Consider the following 25,311-nt stretch of genomic DNA (forward strand, 5'->3'; position numbering starts at 1 on the left):
ATAGAGTAGTGAGCAGTGTAAACAAAGTCCCTCCCTCTGGGGTAGGGGAGCAGATAATAAACAAGTAAACACGGAGAAAATTTCAAAACTTGTTGAGTATTATGAAGAAATTAAGAGGGTGCTCTGACCGGCCAGAGGGGGCAGCCAAAGAATAATTTAGATTACGTATTCAGGGAAGGCCTCACCAAGGAGAGACATGTGCACTGAGAACTGAAGGCTGAAAAGGAGCAAACCATTTGAAAATATTCCCGGGGACAGAGAAGAATTATGGGACATGGCCTTATTAGCCTGTAGTTTAGTCAGATTCATCAAAAAATCATTAGTGACGAATGCAAGGCAAGAAGCTAAAATCTCGAAGTGGTTGAGGACTTCAGAAAAACAATGACCATTGGGAGAAAAAAAAACTGCACTTAACCCTTGAACAATTTGGAGGTTAGGGACGCAGACCACCCAGGAGTCGAAATCCTGCTGTAACTTAAGTCAGCTTTCTGCATACGCAGATTCCCAACTGCCAGTTGGTTAACCTTTGAACAACTCAGATTTGAACTTTGAGGGTCAGTTGAACTGAGTGGGTCAATTGAAAAATAATTGCGTATAAGTGGCTCTGCAGTTCAAACCCATGTTATTCAAGGGTTAGCTGCAGTTAAGGCATACCTCATGGATGTGGATCCCACCCTTGACCTAGGATAGATTTGGCTAAGTGAAGTGCAGGCACAGAATTAGGCAGTGAGCAGTAACGATGTGGACAGGACCTCTCTGATGGGTAGCAGGGTCCAAGAATGCCAGTGACAGAGATGCTAGGGTACTTGGAATGGGAAGGAGCCTTCAGGTATTCCAGTCCTTGCCCCTCGCTGTGTGGTTTGTGCAGCATCTGCATCATCTGGAGCTTGTTAGACATGCAGAATATTGCGCTGCACCCCAAACCTGCTGGATCACAATCAGTATTTTAACAAGATGTCCAGACGATTTGTGTACATGTTAAACGTGGAGCACCACGCTCTAGTGCAACCTTCTCATTTTAGAAAGGAGGGAACAGAATTTACCTCACAAAAGATGATCCCCATCTTTTGTGAGTGCATGAGAGAGAGAGAGAGAGAGAGAGAGAGAGAGAGAGAGAGAGAGAGAGAGAGAGAGAAAGAAGAAATTTGCTTTTAACTGTTTCAAATACTGAACCCAGAGGTGTATAACATTAGCATTTGTGGCCAAGTATGTATTTCTTACCTAGGGCAGCACCAAGCCTCTTTTTTTACCTTAAGTAGAAGAGAAGAGTTAAAACTTGGTCGCATTTACAAGTTTCTGCATCTATCTAGGAAATGGGTTTGGTGGGCTTGAGACCTGAATGCAGCTTTCTAAAAGATCAAATTTATTCTATTCTTGCATTACTCTTTGGATTCAGACCATTTATAATTAAGTAATTTGGCCCCTTCTGGCCATGTGATATTGAGCAAGTTACTTAAGTGTCTGCATGGAGTTGTATTGTTTATAAAGGATGATTTATAACTCCTCTCTTTCAAGGTATTAGGTTGGTGCAAAAGTAATTGAAGTTTAAAAGGTCAAAAACTGCAATTACTTGTGCACCAACCTAGTGGTTGTGAGGAAGAAATGAAATCATCGTTGGTGGCAGCTGCTGGAATAGCTGTGGGAAAGAGGCTCTCTGGTCCCCTATCATCTCCACCATCCTAAAAAGTACCCCTAAATGGACACATAGAAATAAAGACTGAGTATTTGCTGTGTAAATGTCCCCCATCCCACCTCATCATTGTCCCTAAGCCTATTCTATACAGAAATTGTGTAGGTGTTGCTTGGGGTATAGGCATTGAGGCCTGTACAACATTATTCAGATGTTAGTGGCTGTCATGATGATGGTGAATATGGAGTGCTCATTATGTGTTGGGCACTGTGTCCTGGAAATGCAATGGAGGGCAAAAGCTACCTATGAAGTTTGGGTAAGATCCAAAAGACAAGGAAATCTTTCCCAAATTATTTTGTAGTTTTGAATGAGTCCCAGCCAGGCGGCAGTGGCTTCCTGGTTTCCACTCCCTCACCTCCTTATCTTCTGAGCTCACGTATTTCAAGAGTAATTGTGGTTGGAAGTAGGTTTGATTTCTTCAATCTCATGCCATTGCAACCATCACGTAACACAATTGCTCCACTATTTAGGAATTCAGGTGGGGGGGCTCTTATAACCTCACATTTTGGAATCCCCACAGCTGTGTCACTGAACATATAACTATAGAATCTTAGTGTTTGGGGCTCATGATTGTTAGGAACCAAAGGACCACAGTGAGGAATTAAATTTCGCTTCTGAAGGGGGTGTCACCCAATTATTTTTTTTATTACATACACCTTTCAGATGACTCCATGTAACATCTGTAATACATTTATATTATTTGAGTGTATAAATAGTCATAGCAAAAGAGAAAACTGCATTCCTCAAATTACCATCACTAAGCATTTATACGTCTAATACATAAAACCAATAAATCAGCACTGATAGCATACTTTTAACCCAATGAAACTCTTCTAATCTTATCAGAATCACAAAAGATGTCAAATATTAAAGTGGGCTCCAAGTAAAATATATATTTTTTTTTTCTGAAGGGAAAAAGCACACATTTTTCACACTAAATTTACTTTTGAATTTTTATAAAATCTTACTGACAATAATCTCAGCTGACTTTTTTATTAAGGAGCAGATTGCAGTACCATTACATCAGAAAAGTATTACAAATATTTTTTCTAGTGAGAAAGATGCCAACATCACTTCTTGACAGGCAAAGTGAAATGGTTACATAGCTTTTTATAGAGGTGAAATATTAGTATGGTATATTGCAAAATGATATACAGAGAAAATAGAGATACTATTTCAAAATATTTTTGGGTTTCATTCTTCAAAACCACTCCTCCAACGATCAGGGCTTGGCTACAGAAAAACAGGTAGGTCTCTGAGTATTTACATCAAATTGTATACGAACTTAATATATTCACCTTACAAAATGAAGGTGTGTCACAGTTTCTTTAAATTCTTCCCAATCACTTATAATGTCTGGCTTTTGATGACATTAATATTAACAAAATGATAGAAAAATTATACTTTCTGGAAATTTGATATCAATCAATGTTACAGCTCCACTTTTTTTTCTTTGCCAAGGAAATGATGTTTTTCCCATTTACAGAGAGAAATATATTATGATCAAGACTGAGAATCCACACCCAAGGGAGGAGAATTAGAAAAGATGGTAATTTTCAGCAGGAACGTTAAGAGCTTACATATTCAGGGTGTATATTTAAAAGCTTACTTTAGAAGTGCTACAACTCAGAGAATATCTGCACTTTTCCTTTTTAAGCAGTAAAGGAATTTCTCTAAGCATCTGCTAAAATGAGGGCACAGGTTAGGAGTGTTGGTCTGGCAGGGCAAGCAGTCGTGCTTCCTAACTGGCTCCAGGACTCCATCAATGGAACTAGCTCTCTGATTTTCTGTGACCATCTATACTGGCATGTAGAGACATCAAAAAGGTCAGCTAATCTCTGTCTCTGAGCAAGATGCATTCTAAACCATGTCAAATGATCATTTTTGTACCCTTTTCCTTGGTCATGCTCCACCTCACCAGGTGAGGTAGAGACTGAAAGTGTCCTATTTATTTAAAGAATGTAGAAAGTCAACTAGATAATTTGATTCCCTTTTTGCTTTTGCAGCCATAAAAATCTCAAGGGCATATTGCATAACCTCTTGGACACAATACATATTAATGTACTATTTAAATGGTGCATAATGTTGAATAGTTGGTTTTGAATGATGTGATTTGAAGAAAGTACTAGATGGCTTTTAAAGATTCCTTCCTGTTTTTCAAGGCCTTGTATTCTCACTGTGGAAACTGATAGGTCATTTATGTGAGCTTCATTAGGTTCCTTTTTGTACTTCTCTTGTATAATAAGAAACATTGGTTTATATAAAACATAGTAAAATTACAATGTCCCAAAATGTAGAGAAGCTATTGGCTTTGGTTTTATAACTGCTCTGAACTTTGCCCTCACTTGGATTAGTGATTCTTAAACTTCTTCAGGAGATTGGATGTTTGAAAAATGTCAGAGCATTTCTTTTTTTTCTTAATTAAATTTATTGGGGAAACAATGGTTAGTAAAATTACATAGGTTTCAAGTGTGCATTTCTATATTTGCATTGTGTATTTGCATTTCTATTACATTCTGTATTCACCACCCAAAGTCAGTTCTCCTTCCATCACCATGTATTTGACCCCCTTTGCCTTCTTCTACCATCCTCCCTTACCCCCTCTCTTTCCTTCTGGTAATCACTAAACTATTGTCTGTGTCTATGAGTTTTTGTTCCTTTGTTTGTCTTGTGCCTTTGTTGCTTTCAGTTTTATATCCCACATATGAATGAAGTCATATGGTTCTCTCTCTCAGAGCACATCTTGGAACATTTTGAAATACTGAACTGAAAATAAATTCATGGATGAGTTTGGATTGAATCACAAACACATCTAATATTAGATTCTTACATAGGCATATAGTAAATATAAAATATTTAAGGAATACTGATGGAAGAAAACCTTAAAACTATAAACCTTTGTCTGATAACATTTTTTACCCCTACAAATTGGAAAAGAATACACTTATTCATTTGAGCAGTGGGATACCTTGACCTAGTTATGGAACACCAATATTCTTCAACAATATAATTTTTTAAAACATGGCCTTAGCTATTATGATTGTTAGGTAACTAAGAATCTCTGTCTTCCACCATTATTTTTGCTTTTGCCACTTAACATACTGACCTTCAGGATTGCACTGCAAACACCTACCTGCTTTCTTATTCTTTCTTTGTTCTGGCCTTTCAGCAACACTATTTTTCAAGTTTGTCTAGCTCATTAAGTACCTTGTTTCTCTGGACAATACCCCAGAAGTATTATTGGCGCTTTTCCACAGTTGAATTTCATTTGTTTTCCTTGTTTTGTCTCACCACTAGTTAGGGTACTGTTTACTCCCTTCTCCCGATCATTAGTGAACATACAGAAGGTTCACGATCATCAGGGGAATTTCTGTTCTAGTTATTTGTATTCAAGACCTCACTATCCTCAGAGGGACAAGTGCCTAGAAGCTTGTATTGTTTTAAGACAGAGAAAGGGTTCAATCCACTTTTGAAAAAACATGTCATGAACTATTTCTCTACATAAATCAGGTAATAAGCTCACATTGAATTCAAACACCTCTCTTTATTTCTATCCAGCATTGTATCAAAGTGTTCATTCCACACATTATCTAACACTGTTTCATCACAGTATCTCTGTATGAGGTTTATGACAGACTGGTTGTTTGCAAAATTCTCTAGGCGGCTTTCCAGGGGATCCTTCCTTCACCCACACTCTCTGTAAGAGGTTCATGCCGAGGGCCTGTAGCCCTGTGCCTCTGGAGCGAAGCTCTTCTTCTTTCTTTGCCAGAGTCCCTCCCTCGCTATACAGTCTCTCTGGACTTTCCTTTCCTTCTGATCAGGCCCCAGGGATGTCACTTGCCTTCTCTTCTTAGAAGCCACCAGCACCATCTACTCTCCTCTTGATGTTTTTCTCTCCCCAAACTCATTCTCCAAGTGGGGTGTTTCTTCCTGCATAGCACCTTTCTCATACCCTTCAAAGAAATGCACTAACATTTTTCAGTTTTGTTGTCAATCACATGGGCCAGTAGCCTGTGTAATACATAGACTACACTGGAGGAATTTATAGGGATTACAGGGTCATACAGACTGATGAGATAGGAAATGGAAGTCTCATTGGATTTATTGCAGGTTATTTTATTTCTGAGGGAGTGTCTCACCCATCTTCCCCTCCTGTCCTACAATTAACAATGACTGCACAGATCTATTCTTTGTCAGAACCCCTCTCCCAAGCACTGTGGGCCTGAAGAGTAGGCCAGAACCTTAGGTACACTCTAGTCTCTCAAAGGTGGGTAATTTGCATCTCAGAGAACTTCCAGTTTGGAACAATGGCCCTTGCCTCTACTGGAGCACTAATTCCTCCATTTCTCATTCTCACTCACTAAATACCGTCACTGCTCTACCACTCTGCCAGCTATTTTAAGATTTTAAGCAAATTGGCCCCTCATTCAACTAGAAAGTAAGCTCAATGAAAGCAGCTACTTGGTCTTGTTCACTGTAGCATCCTGAACCCCAAAACAAGTGACTGGCAAGATCTATCACACAACTTCCATGTTCAATACAGTGAATGGATTAGTGGCCAAAAGGGAAGCATGCAAAAGTGAATTAGAAATATTAGGCAGCACCACATTAACCAAAGAGCTGATGTAAGGAGAATAATTGGAAGTTGGTTTCTAACACTTGAATAAATGCAGGAACATACCATTTTTCTGGATGTAAAGACTCAGTATTGTAAAGATGCCAATTATTCCCTTAGCATAATGCAATTTCAATAAAAATATGACTGGGCTTTCTTTTTAGCATATCAACATTATTCTAGGGATCTACTCAAGAGACATGAAAATATGGTTTCACATAATTCTTGTACACAAATGTTCAGAGCAGCATTATTCATAATAGCTAAAAAGTGGGAACAACTCAAATGCCCATCAATCTGTGAATTGATAACCAAAATGTGGTACAACATGGATGATCTCAAAAACATTATGCTCAGTTAAAGAAACCTGATACAAAAGATCAGAAATTGAATTTATCACTCCATTTATATGAAAATCTGGAAAAGGCAAATAAAGACAGAAAATAGATTTTTGATTGCCTAGGGCTGGAAGTGAGATTGAGCGGTGATTGCAAATGGGCAGAGGGTTTTTTTGGGGGATGATAGAAATGTTCTAAAATAAGACTGTAGTAAACGTTGCACAACTCTCTAAATATACTAAAAAACATTGAATTGCGCACTTAAAGTGGATTAATTTTCTGCTATGTAAATTATATCTTGATAAAGTAAATTATCAAGCAATTTCAATTTTATTGAAATTGCATTACATAGCAATTTATATCTTGATATTTGCTTTATCTTGATAAAGCAAAATAGAATATCCTAAATTTTATATGTAAGAAAGGGAGGTATGAGGAGCCAAGGCATTTTTAAATTTAAAAAAGTAGTGATGGAACACCAATTTCCTTTGGGAAAAGTCATAGAAAGATAATTTCTGGATTAAAAAATATACACAAATGAATAAGTAGTCACTGAATAAAGTAAGAACCCATGAGTCCATATTCATGATAAATAAACAAACCTTGATCAAATCTTCACACCTTAAATAAGAACTAACCCCAAATATTTGAATTTAATGTAAAATGTAAAATTATAAAATGTTTAGAAAAAAGCATAAAAAATATCTGTGGGACATATTTGGACTTGGTGAAGAGATCTTAACATGCACTATCCACACAGGAAAAAAAAATCAATAAGTTGGACCTTATCAAAATTAAAAACTTTTCCTGTGAAGGATCAATCCTTAAAAGGATGAAAAGATAAGCTAATGGCTAGGAGAAAACATTTGTAAATTACATATCTAACAAAAGACTCATACCTGGAAAATATAAAGAACTCTTAAAACTTAACAGTAAACAAACAAACAAAAAAACAATTCAATTAGAAAATGAGCTATAGTCAGGAACAGACATTTCACCAATATGGATGTGTGGATGACAAATAAGCCCACAAAAAGATGTTCGACATCACTAGTCATTAAGAAAATGCAAATTAAGACCATGATGAGCTATCATTTCTACTAAAACAGTTGAAATTTAAAAAATAATAGTGACAATATCAAATGCTGGTGACGATGAGGAGAAACCGGATTTTTCATAAGTTGCTACTGGGAATGTAAAATTGTATAGTCACTCTTAAAATAATTTAGCAGCTTTTTAAAAAATGAACGTACCCTTAACATATGACCCAAAGGTCACACATCTCAGTATTTATCCGAGAGAAATGATATATATACCTGCACAAAATCGTGTACACGATTGTTTATAGCAGCTTTATATGTAATAGTCAAAAATTGGAAATAACCAAATTGTGCCTCATTAGGTAAATGGTTAAAGTGTGCTACATTTTTATCATGGAATACTATAGGCATATGTCAGAGATAATGCAGGGTCAGTTCCTGACCACCATAATAAGGTGAGTATCACAATAAAGCGAGTTGTAATCGTTTTGCTGGTGGAGGGTCTTCTATTTGTAAAAAACAGATCACCTGTGAAGCACAATAAAGCAAAGTACAATAAAATGAGGTGTATCTATACTCAACAATAAGAAGGAACAAACTTGATAGACACATCTTGGATGAGACTCAAGGGCATTATGCTGAGTGAAAAAAAAAAAAACAATGTCAAAAGATTCATACTGTATAATTTCATTTATATAACACTCTAAATGCCAAAATTATAGAGATGGAGAACAGTTAAGTGGTTGTTAGGGGTTAAGGATGGTGGTGAGGGGTCAGGATAGTGGGTAGGGAGGGAACTGGGTGTAACTATAAAGTGGTAGAAGAAGAGAGATCTTTGTGGTGATAGATTAGTTTTGCAACTTGATTGTAGTGGTGGTTACAGATATCTACACATGTGATAAAATGGAATAGAACTCTATATACACATTATGCCAATGTCGTTTTCCTGGTTTTGATATTGTACCATAGTTATGTAAGATGTAACCCCTAAGAAATATTGAGTGAAAGGTCTGTGGACTGTCGCAGGACTATCGTTGCAACTTCCGGTGACTATAATTAATTAAAAATAAAAAGTTTAAAAATTGGTAAAGAAAAAAAAAGTTTGCAGGTATAAATGACTTATAAAATTATAATAACTAGAATAAATTATTAAAGTTTTAATTACAAAATATAAGTAATTTAAAAATATATATGAAAAAGATTTTAATATATGTCGGAGGTGATAATTTTTGTCAGCAGTTCGAGAATTTTTAATAAATTTTAGTAGGTTAGTTATTCAGTTAAAAAAAAAAGTTAGGTCCCTGCTTTTCACTATACTCCAGGATGAATTCCAGATGGATTAAACATTTAAATTTTAAAAAAGAGGGACCATTAAAATTTTCAAGAAAATGCAAGTAACTATATATTGAATCACAGGATAGTGAGATTCTTTCTAACCAGGAATCAAAGACCAAAGTCATAACAGAAAAAAATTGGTAGCTTTCACTACATAACTTAAAAAAAAAACATTTATGTTAATATCAAAAAGAAAATTCAAAAACAAAAATGGAGCAAAAATTTTTTGATATAAACAATAAAGATTTGAAACCCTTAATATATAAAGATGTTTCCAACAGCAAAAAAAAGTACTTAATTAGAAATAATGTAGAGGGAAAAACATACAATTAATAAGATAAGAAATTCAAATATTAAATAGATAAAAAAATGATTAATTTCACCAATAATGAAAGAATAGCAAACGTAAGAATAAACATTGTATTTTCATTCAATTATTTACCTATCAAAATGGCAAAAAAAGACCAACTTTTTTTAAAAGATAATATTCACTGTTACGCAGAAATTACAAAAATGTATTTGCATGCAGTGTGATATAAGCTTTAAAATCTGTACTCTTTGATTGAGCAATTCCACTTTTAGGGACTTAACTTATTACAGATGATAATAATGACAAAAAGTAATAATAACAACAATAATAGCTATACATATAGCACTTACTACACGCCAGGCATTTTTCTAAGCATTATGCATGTATGAGGTCTGAAAATTAAGTTCGTGAATTTGTTGCAACAATATTGCTAACCTTTTTTTGATAGCAGATGAATTATTCATTATGAATTTGTACCAACTGGACAAACAGTTAACCAAGTTTACTGTTTGGAAGTGCTGAAAAAGCTGCATGAAAAAGTTATACGACCTGAACTTTTCGCCAACAATTCATGGCTCTTGCATCACAACAATGCACCAGCTCACCCAGCACTTTCTGTGAGGGAGTTTTTAGTCAGTAAACAAATAACTGTATTGGAACACCGTCCCTACTCACCTAATCTGGCCCCCAGTGACTTCGTTCTTTACCCAATGATAAGGCAATACTGAAAGGAAGACACTTGGATGACATTCAGGATATCAAGAGTAATATGATGACAGGTCTGATGGCCATTCCAGAAAAAGAGTTCCAAAATTGCTTTGAAGGGTAGACTAGGTGCTGGCGTCGGTGCATAGCTTCCCAAGGGGAGTACTTCGAAGGTGACCTCAGTGATACTCACCAATGAGGTATGTAGTACTTTTTCTAGAATGAGTTCGCGCACTTAATTGGCATGCCTCAATCTGCTTTCCCAACCTCTAGAGTAGAAGACAGCAAAGGGGAAGTTTAACAACTCTGAGGCAGCCAAACAGACGTATCTGTCACACACTTCTATCGAGTTCCAAAACCATTTGTATTTAAACTTTAAATACATATGTACACATTTAAAAAAAATTTTACCAACTTTTTCACTTACCATATCATGAACAGTTCATATCAAAATTGTAATGTGTTGCTCTTCAGCAGGGGGTCAGCAAACTATGGCCTGCAGGGTAAAGCCATCCCACTGCCTGTTTTTGTACAACCACATTCATTAATTTACATACTGTCTAGGGCTGCTTTTGTGCTACAACAGAGGACTTGAGTGCTCTGACAGAGACCATCACTAGCAAGGCCTAAAGTAGCTGCTATATGGCCTGGGCAGAAAAGTTTGCCAGTCCTAACTCAACAGCAGCATTTTTAAAGGGTGCTGATTTTCCACACAGTGGATGGGTGGGTGGATAGCCCCTAAATTATCTAACAATTTCTACTTTTCAATTTTGAAGTTGTTTTAGTTTTCACCATTATAAAGAAAATGATGAGCATTCATGTACATAATTTTTTGCATGTACCTTTAATTATTTTCAAAGGAAGAGATGGAGTATATTTTGGTAGTTCACAGCATGTTCTCTGGAGCTAAACTGCCATGTTTAAATCCTGGTTTTGCCAATCATTAGCTATGTGACCTCGAGTAAGTGATTTAACCTCGAGGTACCTCAGTTTTCTCATCTGCAAAACCTATCTCAGGACTATTGTAAGAGGATTATATGAGTTAATATAAAGGTCAGACAATTAAGTTCATGAACTCATCCTAGAAAATGTGCTACATATCTCTTTGCTGAATATCACTACTGTCACCTTCAAAGTACTCTCCTTGGGAAGCTATGCACCAATGCCAGCACCTAGTCCACCCTTCAGAGCAATTTTGGAATTCTTTTTCTGGAATGGCCATCAGAGCTGTCGTATTATGCTTGATGTATTGAATGTCATCAAAATGTCTTCCTTTCAATATTTCCTTTATCTTCAGGTAAAGAAAGAAGTGATTGGGGGCCAGATCAAGTGAGTAGGGAGGGTGTTCCAATCCAGTTATTTGTTTACTGGCTAAAAACTCCCTCAGAGACAGTGCTGTGTGAGCTGGTTTGTTGTTGTGATGCAAGAGCCATGAATTGTTGGCAAAAAGTTCAGGTCATGTCACTTTTTCATACAGCCTTTTCAGCACTTCCAAATAGTAAACTTGGTTAACTGTTTGTCCAGTTGGTACAAATTCATAATGAATAATTCCTCTGATATCAAAAAAAAGGTTAGCAGCATTGTTGCAACAAGTTCACGAACTTAATTGTCGGAACTCAAATTTTATGGTGCTCTTTATTCCAGAGAGCTCTTTAGAAAGCTTGCTTTCTTTCCATCATTAAGGCTCTTTCCTGTTGTTTTCTTCTTCATTTCAGCGAGAGTTACAACAAATAGTCTCTATGACTTTGATTTTTAAAGTAGATGCATAGCTGAATATTTGCCTCAGGATACATTTCCTGAACCCTCCTCCACCTCCTTTGTTTCTCTTTTAAAAGTGACTTCAATCAATCCACCAACATTGCATGACTACTTGGATGTATATATCTTTCACATGGAAGTTTTGGTTTGAATAAGATTCCTGAGAAGGCACAGGATTCTGAGCTCCCTCAGATGATAGAATACTTTGAGTTCCTTGCTTGTCTTAGGCGAAAATTTAAAAGTAGAACACAGGACTCTCCTCTAGCGTCTACAGCCATAATTCTAAAACAGGAAAGTTAAAATCCTACCGCTTACCCACAAGGCTCTGGCTCTTTTTGACTTCCTATGTGTCATCCAGCTAGTTTGATCAACTAACTGACATAATCGGAAACATGTGGAAGCACTGCTTCTAGAGACTTACTATGGCTCTCCTGGAGACAGTACCCCTCCCCCTTCTCCCTTGCGGAAGGTCTAGCCTCTAGTGACTCAAGTCATCTAAATTTCAGATGGTCGGTATAGGTGGGATCATGTTACTGAGAAACATGTTTTAAAAGTTTGCAGAGGCATCCTGACCAATGGTCCTAAAGATCTATCTGAATTTTCAGCAAAAAATTTAGTATGCCTAAAAGGTGCCAGATGACAGTGAAGCAGTCTGTTCAGCCACAGGAGAGATATTGCATGAATAATGGGTTCTTTGTACGTTTTGTCAGCGTAAACATCATCTTGTCAGTTTGTTAGGACAATAATATCTAATAATAATTCTCAGCATTTGTCAACTGTAAACACCTTCACAAAACCAAGTTTATTTTCAAGACAATGCCATCAGTGGGGTTTGATTTATTATTTTCATTGTACACTTGGAGAAATTGAGGCAGCATTTTAGAGACAAAAAGATGAGTCAGAGTAAGAATTAACCCAGCAGACAGTCTCTATATGTCTTCCTTCTGAGTTTGCCACAAAAATTGATTTATGAATACTGTGAAATGATTATAGCACTGAGACTACCAATTCAATCAAGAAATAGTACCTATATTATACCCCCATTTATTTTTCACTGGCCAAGAGGGCTCTGAAGTAGCAATTGAAAAGGTGAAAAGTCACAACTTTCATTTCCCATCTCTAGGGCTACCTACAGAGAACAAAATGTCTGAGAGTTTGTCCATCTGGCATTGGATACAAGTGCTTTCTCCTTATAGACTCTGTGCCTCTTCCCAGAGGAGTTCCCACTTCTCTGCTTAGAAGTGTAGGATCTGACATGTTTCTTAAATGACTTGCCTAAGACCCAAAAGGTTATTTTTAAATAAAAATATACAACTAAATTCATTAAAATAATGGCAATGGGAAAGTAAGGTTGAAGACTAGGATAGAGAAATGGTCATTATCATGATAAAAACAGGGTGGACAGGGCCAATTCTGGCCCTTCAACCTTTACTTTAAACCAGTAGTTCTCAAATATTAGGGTGCATCAGAACTACCTGGAGGGTTGCTGAACACAAGATATTGGCCCCGCCTCCAGATTTTCTAATTCAGTAGGTCTGGAGTGGAGGCTATGTAATTTGCATTTCTCAAGTTCCCAGGTCTGCCTGGAGGGTCACAACTATTTTGTGCCACTTGTTTTTGCAAGGTCTGTAAGCTAATAATAGTTCTTACAGGAACACTAACTTTGAACCCTAGTTAAATGGCATTCTGTCCCTAGCAAAAAGAATTATATTCTTCTCATTAGTATATCTGTATTACAGAAAATTATACTATTATAGTTTGAATTTCATCAGTAGAACTGTGGAATTTTGATTTCCCCCTGGTTATGTAAGTGCACACATAATATCCTCAATCTTGCCTCTTGGCCCACAAAGCTTAAAATATTTACTCTCTGGCTCTTCACAGAAAATATTTACAGACCCCTGGGCTAGTCTCTGCTGCTGATTTGGGAATGACTTTGAGAACCACTGCTCAAAACTGTTTTCATGAAATACCCCTTATGCTTCCTGGCACAGCTGGCTCAGACCTATTACACAATGTTGAGACACATACTCCACACTGGTTATTGTTCCACTCCAGGAGGGAAATCTGTAGAGTTGAATGGAAAGTAAAAAATGCCTTAGCATTTCTTTAGAAGTGCAGAAAAGCGAATTCAAAAAATTATGGTGGTTAGTCCTTAGCAAAATTTTAAGAAAGGTGAAATTCGCTTTGGATGTTGTCCCACCTCTCTTTATAAGCTTTTGTCTCCTTGCTATCCCTAGTGTTGAGCACTCTGGGGGTTCTCTGACTGTTCAATGCCCCCAACTTCTCCTCTCCACACAAACCTTACTCAACACACCTACAGCTCTACAATCACCTCCCAAGCTAAGTAATTTGAAGAGTAAATCTTCAGAATTTAAAGTCTGTGATTCATTTCAGTATTTATGGTGCATATGTTTGCTTCCTTTGTCATTTAATATTGAATTGTGTGTTATAATTTTTGGAAATTATTGCACTGAAAAATGTCACTTTTTTAAACTTTTTTTTTTAACTTTTTTTGCCCCCATTCTCTAATTCTACTGTCAAGAGCAGATCCTTGATATTAAAAACTGATGAAGGTGAAATTTTATTGAGGCCTGTCTTGAAGAAGGAGTACCATCTGACTTCTGCCTACTAATGAAAATTGGAATTTTCTCTGAGAACAACTGTCATCTTGACTTTCCCAACCAATGGATGAGTCAGCTCAGGTCTTCCTGCTTCTTCCTTAAGCTCAGACTGTAGGAAAACTCCAAGGAAAGCAAAACAATCTAACAACAGGCTAAAGATTGCTTTTGCTATCATGTTTAGCATTTCCCATGGCAGAAAATTGCTCATTTTTTTTCTTTTTCCTTTTTAAATTTGGACCCACAATTTGGAAGCTCCTGGCTGTTATAAAAGTTGGAAGGGAGAGCAGTATAGTGCCGTGATTAAGAGTTCTAGTCAGCACACCTAAATCTGAGTTCTTACTTTGCACATATACAGTGTGAGATCAGGCACAATGCATGGCCACTCTTCACACCATCTCCTCACGTGCAATGGTGTGATACTCACAGCTATTCAGATGTGTTTGTAAGGATAAAAGTGGTTAATGTGCAGAGTTCATAGGACAGTGCCTGGCACAAGGCTTAGTGAGGGCTCCATAAATTGTAGCTTTGATATAATTTTATATTAAGTATTCTATCAAATCCATCCATCCATCCATCCATCCATCCATCCGCTTGATAAATATTTTTGAAGACTATTACAAGCCAAGCACTCACTTCGATTGGGGAATACAGTGTGAAAAAAATATACAAAGCCCCAGCCATCTCAGGGCTACAGTTTAGTGGATTGTGAGCTCCCAAAGAGAGAGATCCTGCCCCTGGATCTTCATCTAGAGCCAAGTACAGCACTTAACCCAAAATAGATGTATTAAAAGTGTTTATTAAAGAATGACTGACTGTGTAATTGACACTTCTGAAAAATGAAAAGTCAGCTGTGTTTATATTCCTCTTGGCTGTTGCTGGGTTGGGGCCACCACTTAAAACTGCTGGATAGAGATCAGAGCTGGCCATCCCTGGAGTTCTGGAGTGGCCTTGCTCTGGCTATTATGTATGTCCTGAAATCACTTCCCAGCAAGCACAGAGCAAAGGGATGTCCCCTGGAGAGATGGCCGTCATTCAGACTACGGTCTACATATTAATTTCAGTATATAATTCACTACTGAAGTCCAAGTGGCAGCCAAACATAGATTGTTTTCCTATGTAACTATATGTTCTTTTCACTGCCATGGTATTCTGAACAAACTGTGCAGCTGTTAATGAGTTCTGAGAAGGAAATACAATATTATGCTGCCATGCATACTGAGAGGCAGAGAAGCTTTCAGATTATGGAGCAATTAATTAAAGAACAATCATGAAAATGTTCCTGATAATTCACTTCAAGCAGCTACTTATTGTTACTTTATTAGTTCGGATAATATTCATGATTATTGTTTAATTTGTTTTTAATATGGATGCACAGTTTTATGTAATCTTTTTGTAATTGAGAAGCAGTTAGAGGTCCAGGTGCTCTGAAATACTTCTTTATTCAATTACCCAACTTTTATAAGAATCCTGTTATGCAGTTAACCCAGATTATTAACATGGACATATACATTCTGTGTTGCATGTAAGTATAACTGTAAATCTATCTGATTTCAATTTTAAGCTTCACAGCAAAAGCCATATTGCCATCCCTGCATGAGTCTAACTAACACTAAGGGGTCAATATTTCCTAATAGGAAAATCCATTAGTTAGTCAACAAATATTCGTTGGGAAGTTACCTTATACAAGGTATGAAAATTGCGTGTTGGAGTTGTTATACACAAAAAAATGATACAGCTTTGTCCTTGATCTCTAGGCAATTTCAGTTTTTTTTGGAAAATAAGATAGCATAGAATGGTAACTAACAATGTAAGGCAATAAATGGTGAGTATCAAATGATACAATAAAAAGTTTAATTGCTGTACAAAGCCATAGGAGACAGCAGCCTCTATGGTCTTAATTGGTTGTGGCAGCCTTGCCCATTTAATCTTGCCCGTTTCATGAAAGTTTGACTGATTAAATAGAAGGACAGAGGTTGAGTACCTTCTCTTGCTACTCAAAGGGTGATTTGACAGCCAGCAGCTTTGGCAATACCTGGGAACTTGTTAGAAATGCAGCATCTTAAGCACTGCTCCAAACTGATTGAATGGGAATCTGCATTTCAACAAGATCCCCAGCGATTCATAGAACATTAGAGCTGAAAAACACTAGTTTAGCTTTCAGACCCTTAAGTAACTCATAGGTTACTTTTTTTTCCCCCTGAGGGAAAATTAGACTCATACTTGCTAATTCCATTCTCACCCCAATAACAAATAAGAAAATTAAAGGAAACTGTTCAACAAGCCTGTATGTATCTTCTTTGTGCTAGACACTTGGTAGTTTGCTCTGGTTACATTCCAAGTACTGTATACAGCAGTGCCCAATGATGCTTTGGGGTATTTATTAATTCTGGTGACTGCTGCAGACTCCGAGGTCTAAAAGCCAAATTGATTCTTAACACTCAGGGATATTTCCTCATAGAAGGGTCACCCCGAGAAGTGGGATAAGTATGTTAGAAACTTCTATGGGCAAAAAGTGATGCCGTGGGAAGGAAAAATATGTCTCTAACATAAGAGTGCTGTAGCAAACACAATTTTGTCTTTGGTTTCCTCCTGTGCTAAAGACTTTAAATCCAACAGCCTATTTGACATTTCAACTTGTATGTCTAACAGGCTTCTTAATAATAAACATTCAAAACAGAATTCTTAATTTTCTCTTACAAGCCTGTTTTCCCTTTGATCTTCATCTTCTTGATAAATGACACTATCATCCATCAATAAGCCAAAAAAGGAGAAATCATTCTGAAATCTTTAATTTTCCTGTCCACCACATCTAATCCTTGAGCATCTCTTGTCAATTCCACCTTCAGAACATGATCTTGAATATGCCCCCTTCAGCTCATCTCCGTTGGGCACCAGTGGCCATCTTACCAGGGGTCTAAAGTGGTCTTCCTGCGTCTTCCTATGCTCTTGTTCAATCTAATAGCCATACAGCAGGGAGCATGGTCTCAGGAAAATGTTAATCTCTGCATATCATTCATTTTCCTGAAATGTTAATAATTTGCTATTTATCATCAAATAAAATTGAAACCAACAGGGTCTGTTGGATCTACGTCCTGTTGCCCCTTCCTCTAACCCGGTCACCCACTATGCTCCAGCCAAACTGACCTTTTAATCATTCTTTCAGTGTGCTCAGATCCTTTCTACCTTAGGACTTTTGCATTTGCTCCCTTTGCTTAGAAAGTCTGCCTAGCTCCTCACATGGTTGCCTCCTGATCTTTCAGAGCTCAGAGAGGTCCTGCCCTGCCTCAGAGAGGCTCTCCCTGAAGTTCAAATAGTCAGCAACCCCAATCCTGTTTATATTTATTTCGTGGCCCCGATGACAATCTCCAATCACACTTCTTATTTTTTTTGGTTTTGCTTAACTTGAGTCTGCCTCTCCAAGTGAGAAGATAAACCCGTGAAGGGCAGAGATCTCATCTCTCTTGTCATCACTCTTTCTCCAGCACACAAATGTGTGAATGAATAAATATGTAGTTCTAGATTTATATGGCTAGATTTTTGTCCCTTCTGAGTAAGTCTGAAATACTTTTTAAATTACTCAACTTTGGAAGAATCTCATTATGCAATTAACACAGATTATAAACACACTCTTAAACATTGTATCTCTGTACCACATGTAGGTATAACAAGGAGCAAGATATATTTTGAAAGGAGACAGATGCCTCTAGCCAGCTGACGATCTGAAGGAAGGTGCACATGCCCAGCATGCAGTTCTCTCTGCAATGTAGTCAAGGGTGTGCTTCCAGAATCCACTCCAAACAGCACTGTGGCCACTTGTGTGTAGATGAGCCTCCCTGAGTGGACTTCTAAAGATGTAATAGAAGTAAGAGAGTCCTCCAAGTCTCTACACTCTGATTGGAAGTTTAGGTGAATCTCTAGTCCTGACAGGAACTGTAGGTGAATCCTTACATTCTAACTTACACATAAAGGAAATAAGCCTTCCAGTTTCCTTAAGTGGTTTAGATTGTTAGGTCCTTTGAGCACTAAGAAATTTGGTATTATAATTAAAAAAGTTATAATCAGCTACCTGTTTTCATGCCTACCGTGTTTCCCAGAAAATAAGATCTAGCCGGATAGTCACCTCTAACGCGTCTTTTGGAGCAAAAATTAATATAAGACCTGGTCTTATTTTACTATAATATAAGATCAGGTCTTTATAATAGTAACATAATATAATATAATATAGTATAATATAATATAATAATACTGGGTCTTATTTTACTATAAGACTGGGTCTATAATATAATATAATATAAATACCGGGTCTTATATTAATTTTTGCTCCAAAAGACACATTAGAGCTGATTTTCTGGCTAAGTCTTATTTTCTGGGAAACAGGATAATACAATACTAAAGAGACTCACATTTGGCAAGTAAAGGCAGAACAATGCCCCCACCCCCCTGGTCCCCAAAAGATGTCCACATCCTAAACCCTTTTAGAACCTGTGATTATGTTACCTTACAAAACAGACCTGGTCAAATTAAGGACATTGAGATGGGGAGATTATCCTGGATTATCTGAATGGGCCCAATGTCATCACAAGTATCCTTAAAAGGGTCAGAGAAAGAGAGGTAATGACAAAAGCCGAGTGTGAAAGGCAGAGAGAGATTTGAGGATGCTTTGCTGTTGGTTTTATAGATGGAAGAAAGCTGTGAGCCATGGAAAGCAGTATCTTCTAGAAGCCAGAAAAGGCAAGGCAACGGATTATGCTCTGGAGCCTCCAGAAGGAGCCAACCCTGGTTTAGGACTTGTGGCCTCCAGAGCTGTGGGATAATAAATTTGTTCTAAGCCAGTGGTTGCTGCTGAAACAGATTACCATAAATTTATTGGCTTAGAACTATCTCAGCAGCAATAGAAAACAAATACAGTGCAAGTGGGTGGTAAATATATATCTCTTTTTAGTTTCCTTTTTCATTTATAAAGCAATGCTGGTGTTCTAAAGTCATCCACATGGTCCTAACATGGCACTTTAATTCAAAACAGAGCTACCTCATCCCCTCACTTAGAATCCCCTCACTCTTTACTTCACACAAGATTCTCACATCTTTGTTAACTAGTTATAGAGCCCGCAGAAGATTAAAAATAACAAATGAGGAATTATTGGAGCAAAAATAATGACAGTTACAATATGTGACAATGAATGGCGTGGCTGTGAAAAAGAAGATAGAAAACCCACAAAACAGCCACAAGAGGCAGACCAGTTAGTGGTAATGAGGCTCAGGAATGTGACAGCTCCTGCAGGTATCACTCATTTACATCACAACATGGTACTCATTGTTTGAATCATGACCCTGAAATGTGGAAAAGAGATTAAGTCGTACCTAATATACCCCCCTATATGTAGGGAGTATGCTTTGAATTTAGGAGAGCTATCCATCAAAATTAGTTAAAGTAAAAATGATTTGATGCTTCAAGATAGACAGTTATCTGGAAAGGTTTATTCTCTAATGATATTGAATAATGTGGTATTTTTATGGGCATCTATTCTTTTCATATAAATGACCCTCTGATGTGGTTTTCTAGAAGATGATAAAGGACTGCTCCTTGGGACTTGATTCCTATATCCTTTCTGGAAAATGATGTAAAGTGATAGATGTACTTTTGATTGCAGTTAGAAAAGGCTGCTCCTGCCTTCTTTCTATTCCTTGAGAATAGCTGTTGTTTGAAAGAGGAATTCTCTGCTAGCTTCAGAGCTAAATGCTTACAGTACAATTAGACAGAGTCTTAGTTGACATTTAAACATTTTTCATTTTTCACTCTAAGCATTAACTAATTACGCTTCATCAGGCACTGATGCAAGTGAATTACCTATAATATTCTGCAGATGGAAATAGTTCGTCTGATCCTTCTGAAACTTCACCTAATGATGTAAAGGAGGAAAAGTATCTCCCACAATGCCTACTGCAATATTTTAAAGCAGTGGTTCTCAAGAGGAACCTGGTGTTATTGAAAAGAGCCTCTGTTTCCATGTATGTAACCTCAAACATCAAATGGATGCTAGTTGTTGCCATGCATTTTGGTGCACATTTGGTACTGGGGTCATGTAGTACACATATGAATGGCATATGTCCCCATTCTTCCCTTCTCTCTCCTCAGTTGCTCCTACTCTCGGCCAAGCCCCATCATTTTTCACCTGGTCTAGGGATCCCCTGCTTTCTCCCTGCTCCCTACAACCTTTCTCCTCACTCTAGCTAGAGTTATCTTGTCAAAACTGAAATCAGATCAATGCCTCTACTCTGCTTACATCTCTCCATGATTTCCTATTGCATTTACAATCAAGGCCAGTCTTATGACCTTGACTTCAAAACCCTGTGGCGTCTGGTCCCTGCCAGCCTCTTGAATACTGACCCTTGCTCATTACACCCAGCCACGCTGGCCTCTTTCTCTCCTTTGAACATCCCAGGCCCATTCTCATCTCAAGACTTTTATACTTGCTATTCCTCTGATCTCCCCATGACAGCTTCTTCATGTCTCAGCTCAGCTGTCACCTCCTCAAAGAGGTCTTTCCTAACAATCCAATCTACAGAAGCTGGGTAGCTAACACAAGTACCATTATGAGTAGCACAATGCACATTAATTTGAAAATGTTGCTAAGGGCATAATAGGTTTTGGTAATTTGATTTTTTCCCCCAATTAACAGTGGCCCATGAAATTGTTGGACATTAAAATTCGGTTCTGATACTTGAAGTTGCAAAAAGATGAACTCCAGCATGAAATAAAAAAAAATGACCATTAAATAGAGGCACTTAATTGTTTTCAAAAAGCTACTTGATGCTAAAAATGATGTCGCTAATGTATCCTGAGGTAGTTATTAAGCCTAAACAGTGGGTGCCAAAAAATGTATACACATATTAAGAAAGGAAAAACTATTAAAATTGTAATAATCTATACCGATAACAAAAGATGAATACAAGTCAGTTTGCCTTCTACAATTACAAGAGGTACTCAACGTAGTTACCATCAACATAATTTTAATACAGTTTTTTCCTTTCTTAAAATGTGTAGACATTTTTTTGGCACCCTCTGCATATTTAGAACATTTCTCAAAACTAACCACATACTGACTCTAATGCTATAATGATGTAAATATTTAGTACAGAATTAGGCATTGACTTATAGTAGTTCTTTGCCCTGAAATATGAGAGAACCTGCTTTTCTAAGCTTCTCAAATCCTCATAAGACTCTGTATTTATTCATTAAGACTTAAGAAACCTTCATGGCAACACAGTCAGGACGTATGAAGAAGAGAAAATTCCACAAGTTCTTTCTCACCTCACCCCAGTTAGAATGGCTATCATCAACAAGACAAATAGTAACAAGTGTTGGAGAGGCTGTGGAGAAAAACGAACCCTCATACATTGTTGGTGGGAATGCAGACTGGTGCAGCCGCTACAGAAGGCAGTGTGGAGGTTCCTCAAAAAATTATGAATAGAATTACCGCGTGACCCAGCAATCCCTCTCCTGGGTATCTACCCAAAAAAACTGAAAACATTTAGAGATAAAGACACGTGTGCTCCAATGTTCATTGCAGCTTTATTTACGGTGGCCAAGACATGGAAACAACCAAAATGTCCTTTGATAAATGAATGGATAAAGAAGTTGTGGTATATATACACAAAGGAATACTATTCGGCAGTAAGAAAAGATGATATAGGAACATTTGTGACAACATGGATGGATCTTGAGAGTATAATGCTAAGCGAAATAAATCAGACAGAAAAAACAGAGAACCATATGATTTCACTGATATGTGGTATATAAACCAAAAACAACAAAAGAACAAGACAAATAAGTGATAAACAAAAACTCATCGACACAGACAATAGTTTAGTGGTTACCAGAGGGTAAGGGGGGTGGGGGGGTGGGAGATGAGGGTAGCGGGGATCGAATATATGGTGATGGAAGGAGAACTGACTCTGGGTGGTGAACACACAATGGGATTTATAGATGATGTAATACAGAATTGTACATCTGAAATCTATGTAACTTTACTAACAATTGTCACCCCAATAAACTTTAATTAAAAAATATATATATGCATACATATATATGTAAATATTTAGTACAGAATTAGGCATTGATTTAGGCATAGGATATATATATATATATATATATATATATATATATATATATATATATATAAAATTCTATCAGTCTTACTATAGGGAATATCCCTATCATTCAAATTGTGAAAGAGAGAATGTATGCTCTAAAATTTCCATTTGAGGAGCAAATAGGTTTATTTATTATATCAATAAAATGGGATACTGAAGCCTTGTAAACTGCAAAAATATTTCATGGTCTCTGACATAAAGGGAAAAAGATGTAGAATGTCTTAAAAAAGATTTGAAAATAAATGAAACTTAGGAAAAATACATACTGTGTAATGGAAAAATGATGTGTGTAACCACAACATCTTTCTAAGGTTCCTGCAACCCCGTGGAGCTATTGTTTGTCAAGCACATCAGTACATTTGGGAACAGGACCTGGAGAAGGTGGAACTTCCTGCTGTGCAAACCTGCAGGAAGAGTTGGGGGAAGAACTCAAAGGGCAGTCCAGGAAATATTGACGGTAGGAATGAAGAAGCGAGGCTGGGTAATACGTGGGGAAATGGTCAGTGAGAAAGCTCCTTGCTAAGGGAGGGCAGACAAAAGATGGCCAGAAGGATATTTAAGGACAGGAATATGTACTGTGACATGCTATGTCATTTGAAATATGCTGAATATGTGACCTTTTCTCATGCTTCTTCAACCTTCAATAAAGCCAGCTCTGTGTGTGTGTGTGTGTGTGTGTGTGTGCGCGCGCGCACGCGTGTGTGTAGGAAGAAGCTGAATTTCACATCTATTTAGCAATACAAGTAAAAATGTGGCCATGAGAACATAAATCTTTCAGGAATTTACAGGTTCCTTGACTTTATACTTCCACAGGGGGTTCAAACTAATCTGATATAGTTCCCAAGAGTCTGGGAAAGCCACGGTGACAGCAGTTGTGGATGGGAAGAAGTAGTGAAGGACTTGCCTTTGTATAGTCTAATAATGAAAGTTGTTGGTATTTAGCTGAGAGTAATATTTAACTGGGAAGCTCTACACGTCTTCATTTGGAGAACAGATTTTCTAATGTTGCACACCAATACAAAACACTTTTCATTACAATTTTATAAAATTCCTACCTGAGGACATGTTCTGTAGAATAGAAACAAGAATTTAGTTTCACTGAAGGAAATTCCCTAAGGTCTGATGGAGTAAGGGTTTCACAAATATTTGAGAAATAACAGTAAGTGCTGAACAGAGAAGTGTTGGTCTTTCAAGAAGTTGTTGGAATTTTCAGTGCTAGGCCAAACTCAAAGTGGTATAAAAGGCACTATAAAAGATATGAAGTCATCATACTTTAAATTTGATGCATTTATTTCACAAAACACCTTTTTATAGTTTTGAAAATATAACATAGTTTTGATGTAATCTGGTTAAAGATTCTTCCCTGGGGCAGCACCAGAAAACATTGTGGGAGAGGGACGTCATTCTGGGCTGCAGTCTGAATTTCTATGCTTCAAGCTATTATCATTCTTTATTAAGCCAGCCTGTTAGCTTGAGGCTTGTAATATCTCCAGTTCTCAATGACTTTATTTCATAGACATTTCATATATATTAAATATGCCCTTTGAGCACATTACTATAAAATGTTATATGAGAATGCCAATCTCCTGATAAAAGAAAAGAAGTTTTCAGTTTTGTGTCTGGGAAGATATGACTCAGTGACTCGGAGAGAAATCTACTGTGCAAACAAGTATAGTTATGAAAGAACAGGCTGCACTTAAATCTCCTTTCCTCTGGAAAGATATCATTCTACCTTCTATAGTGTACAATGACAATAATATGAACCTGAACAACTTTCTGGAAACATGCAGAAATATGCAGTTGGCAAGTTAGTTTTAAGAGACCACTGTCTATGTGGAGAATGAATCTTCTATGTTTGTTGGAGTTTGAAATAAGTCATCATTATCTATCAACATTGAAAGTTAGAGAATGCTGTGGATTTACTGAACCTGACTGTAACTTTCTGGAAAGATGCAGTTAGCAAGGTCACATGTGTGGTGATGGAGAAACTTCTTTAAGAGCAAAGTAAATGGAGACAGCAATGAGACTCCCTGCTGCTCCCCTTCACCCACCTCTCCTTCCCTCCTGTCTTTCCCTTCCTCCTAGTTCCATTTTTTCTGATTAACTGGATACACACACACACACACACACACACACACACACACACACACACACACTCTTGCATTTATGTAGCCTAAGAAACCTCAAGCTAGAGACTTCTTAGAAGTTCTTTTAGAGTTGAAACTCTCTGTCTAGTACCCATGAAACATAATGGCAAAGGATGTGACATTCATTCCCAATGACTTGCCACTCTCAAGTGGAGCAGGTCAATGATTTCTCAAGGATACATCTGGCAATGGGTACACGTTGCAATGGGTCACACAAACGGCTTGTCCATGGTTTGTAGAGGACAGCTCTGATGGGCCCAGGGCTTGCAATTAATGTTTCTGCAGGTTTCATCACACTCACCATCATTACTCAGGATCCTACACTTCTTTCCTCACAGACTTCAGAGTCATTTTAAAAAGTGACCACTGCTTATGGGGAAAATGAAACCTACATGCTTGTTGAAGTTTGAAATGAGTCATTATTGTCAATCAGCGTTGAACATTAAGGCATGTTGCTGCTTTATTGAACCTGACAGTGCAATACAAATAAAAAAGCAAGTTATTTGTCTCACTGAAGTATGGTTGACGTAGGCCACATATGTTTTTTTTTTTTTGTGTGTGTGTGTGTGTGTTTTTTTTTTTTTTACAAGTTTGC

General features: G+C 37.3%; 1 protein-coding gene across 1 annotated transcript in view; it reads left to right on the plus strand.

Annotated features, from left to right (window-relative positions):
- The window catches only part of LOC141573039 (uncharacterized), a 41,509-nt gene that overhangs the window by 5,395 nt on the left and 10,803 nt on the right, over window positions 1–25,311 (plus strand). The window contains exon 3 of the mRNA XM_074339738.1: window positions 22,881–23,026. Within this exon, the coding sequence (XP_074195839.1) occupies window positions 22,881–23,026 (146 nt within the window). The remainder of the gene's footprint in view (window positions 1–22,880; window positions 23,027–25,311) is intronic.

Source organism: Rhinolophus sinicus, linkage group LG09 (genome assembly GCF_036562045.2).
Source record: "Rhinolophus sinicus isolate RSC01 linkage group LG09, ASM3656204v1, whole genome shotgun sequence".
In the NCBI taxonomy this organism is placed as follows: domain Eukaryota; kingdom Metazoa; phylum Chordata; class Mammalia; order Chiroptera; family Rhinolophidae; genus Rhinolophus; species Rhinolophus sinicus.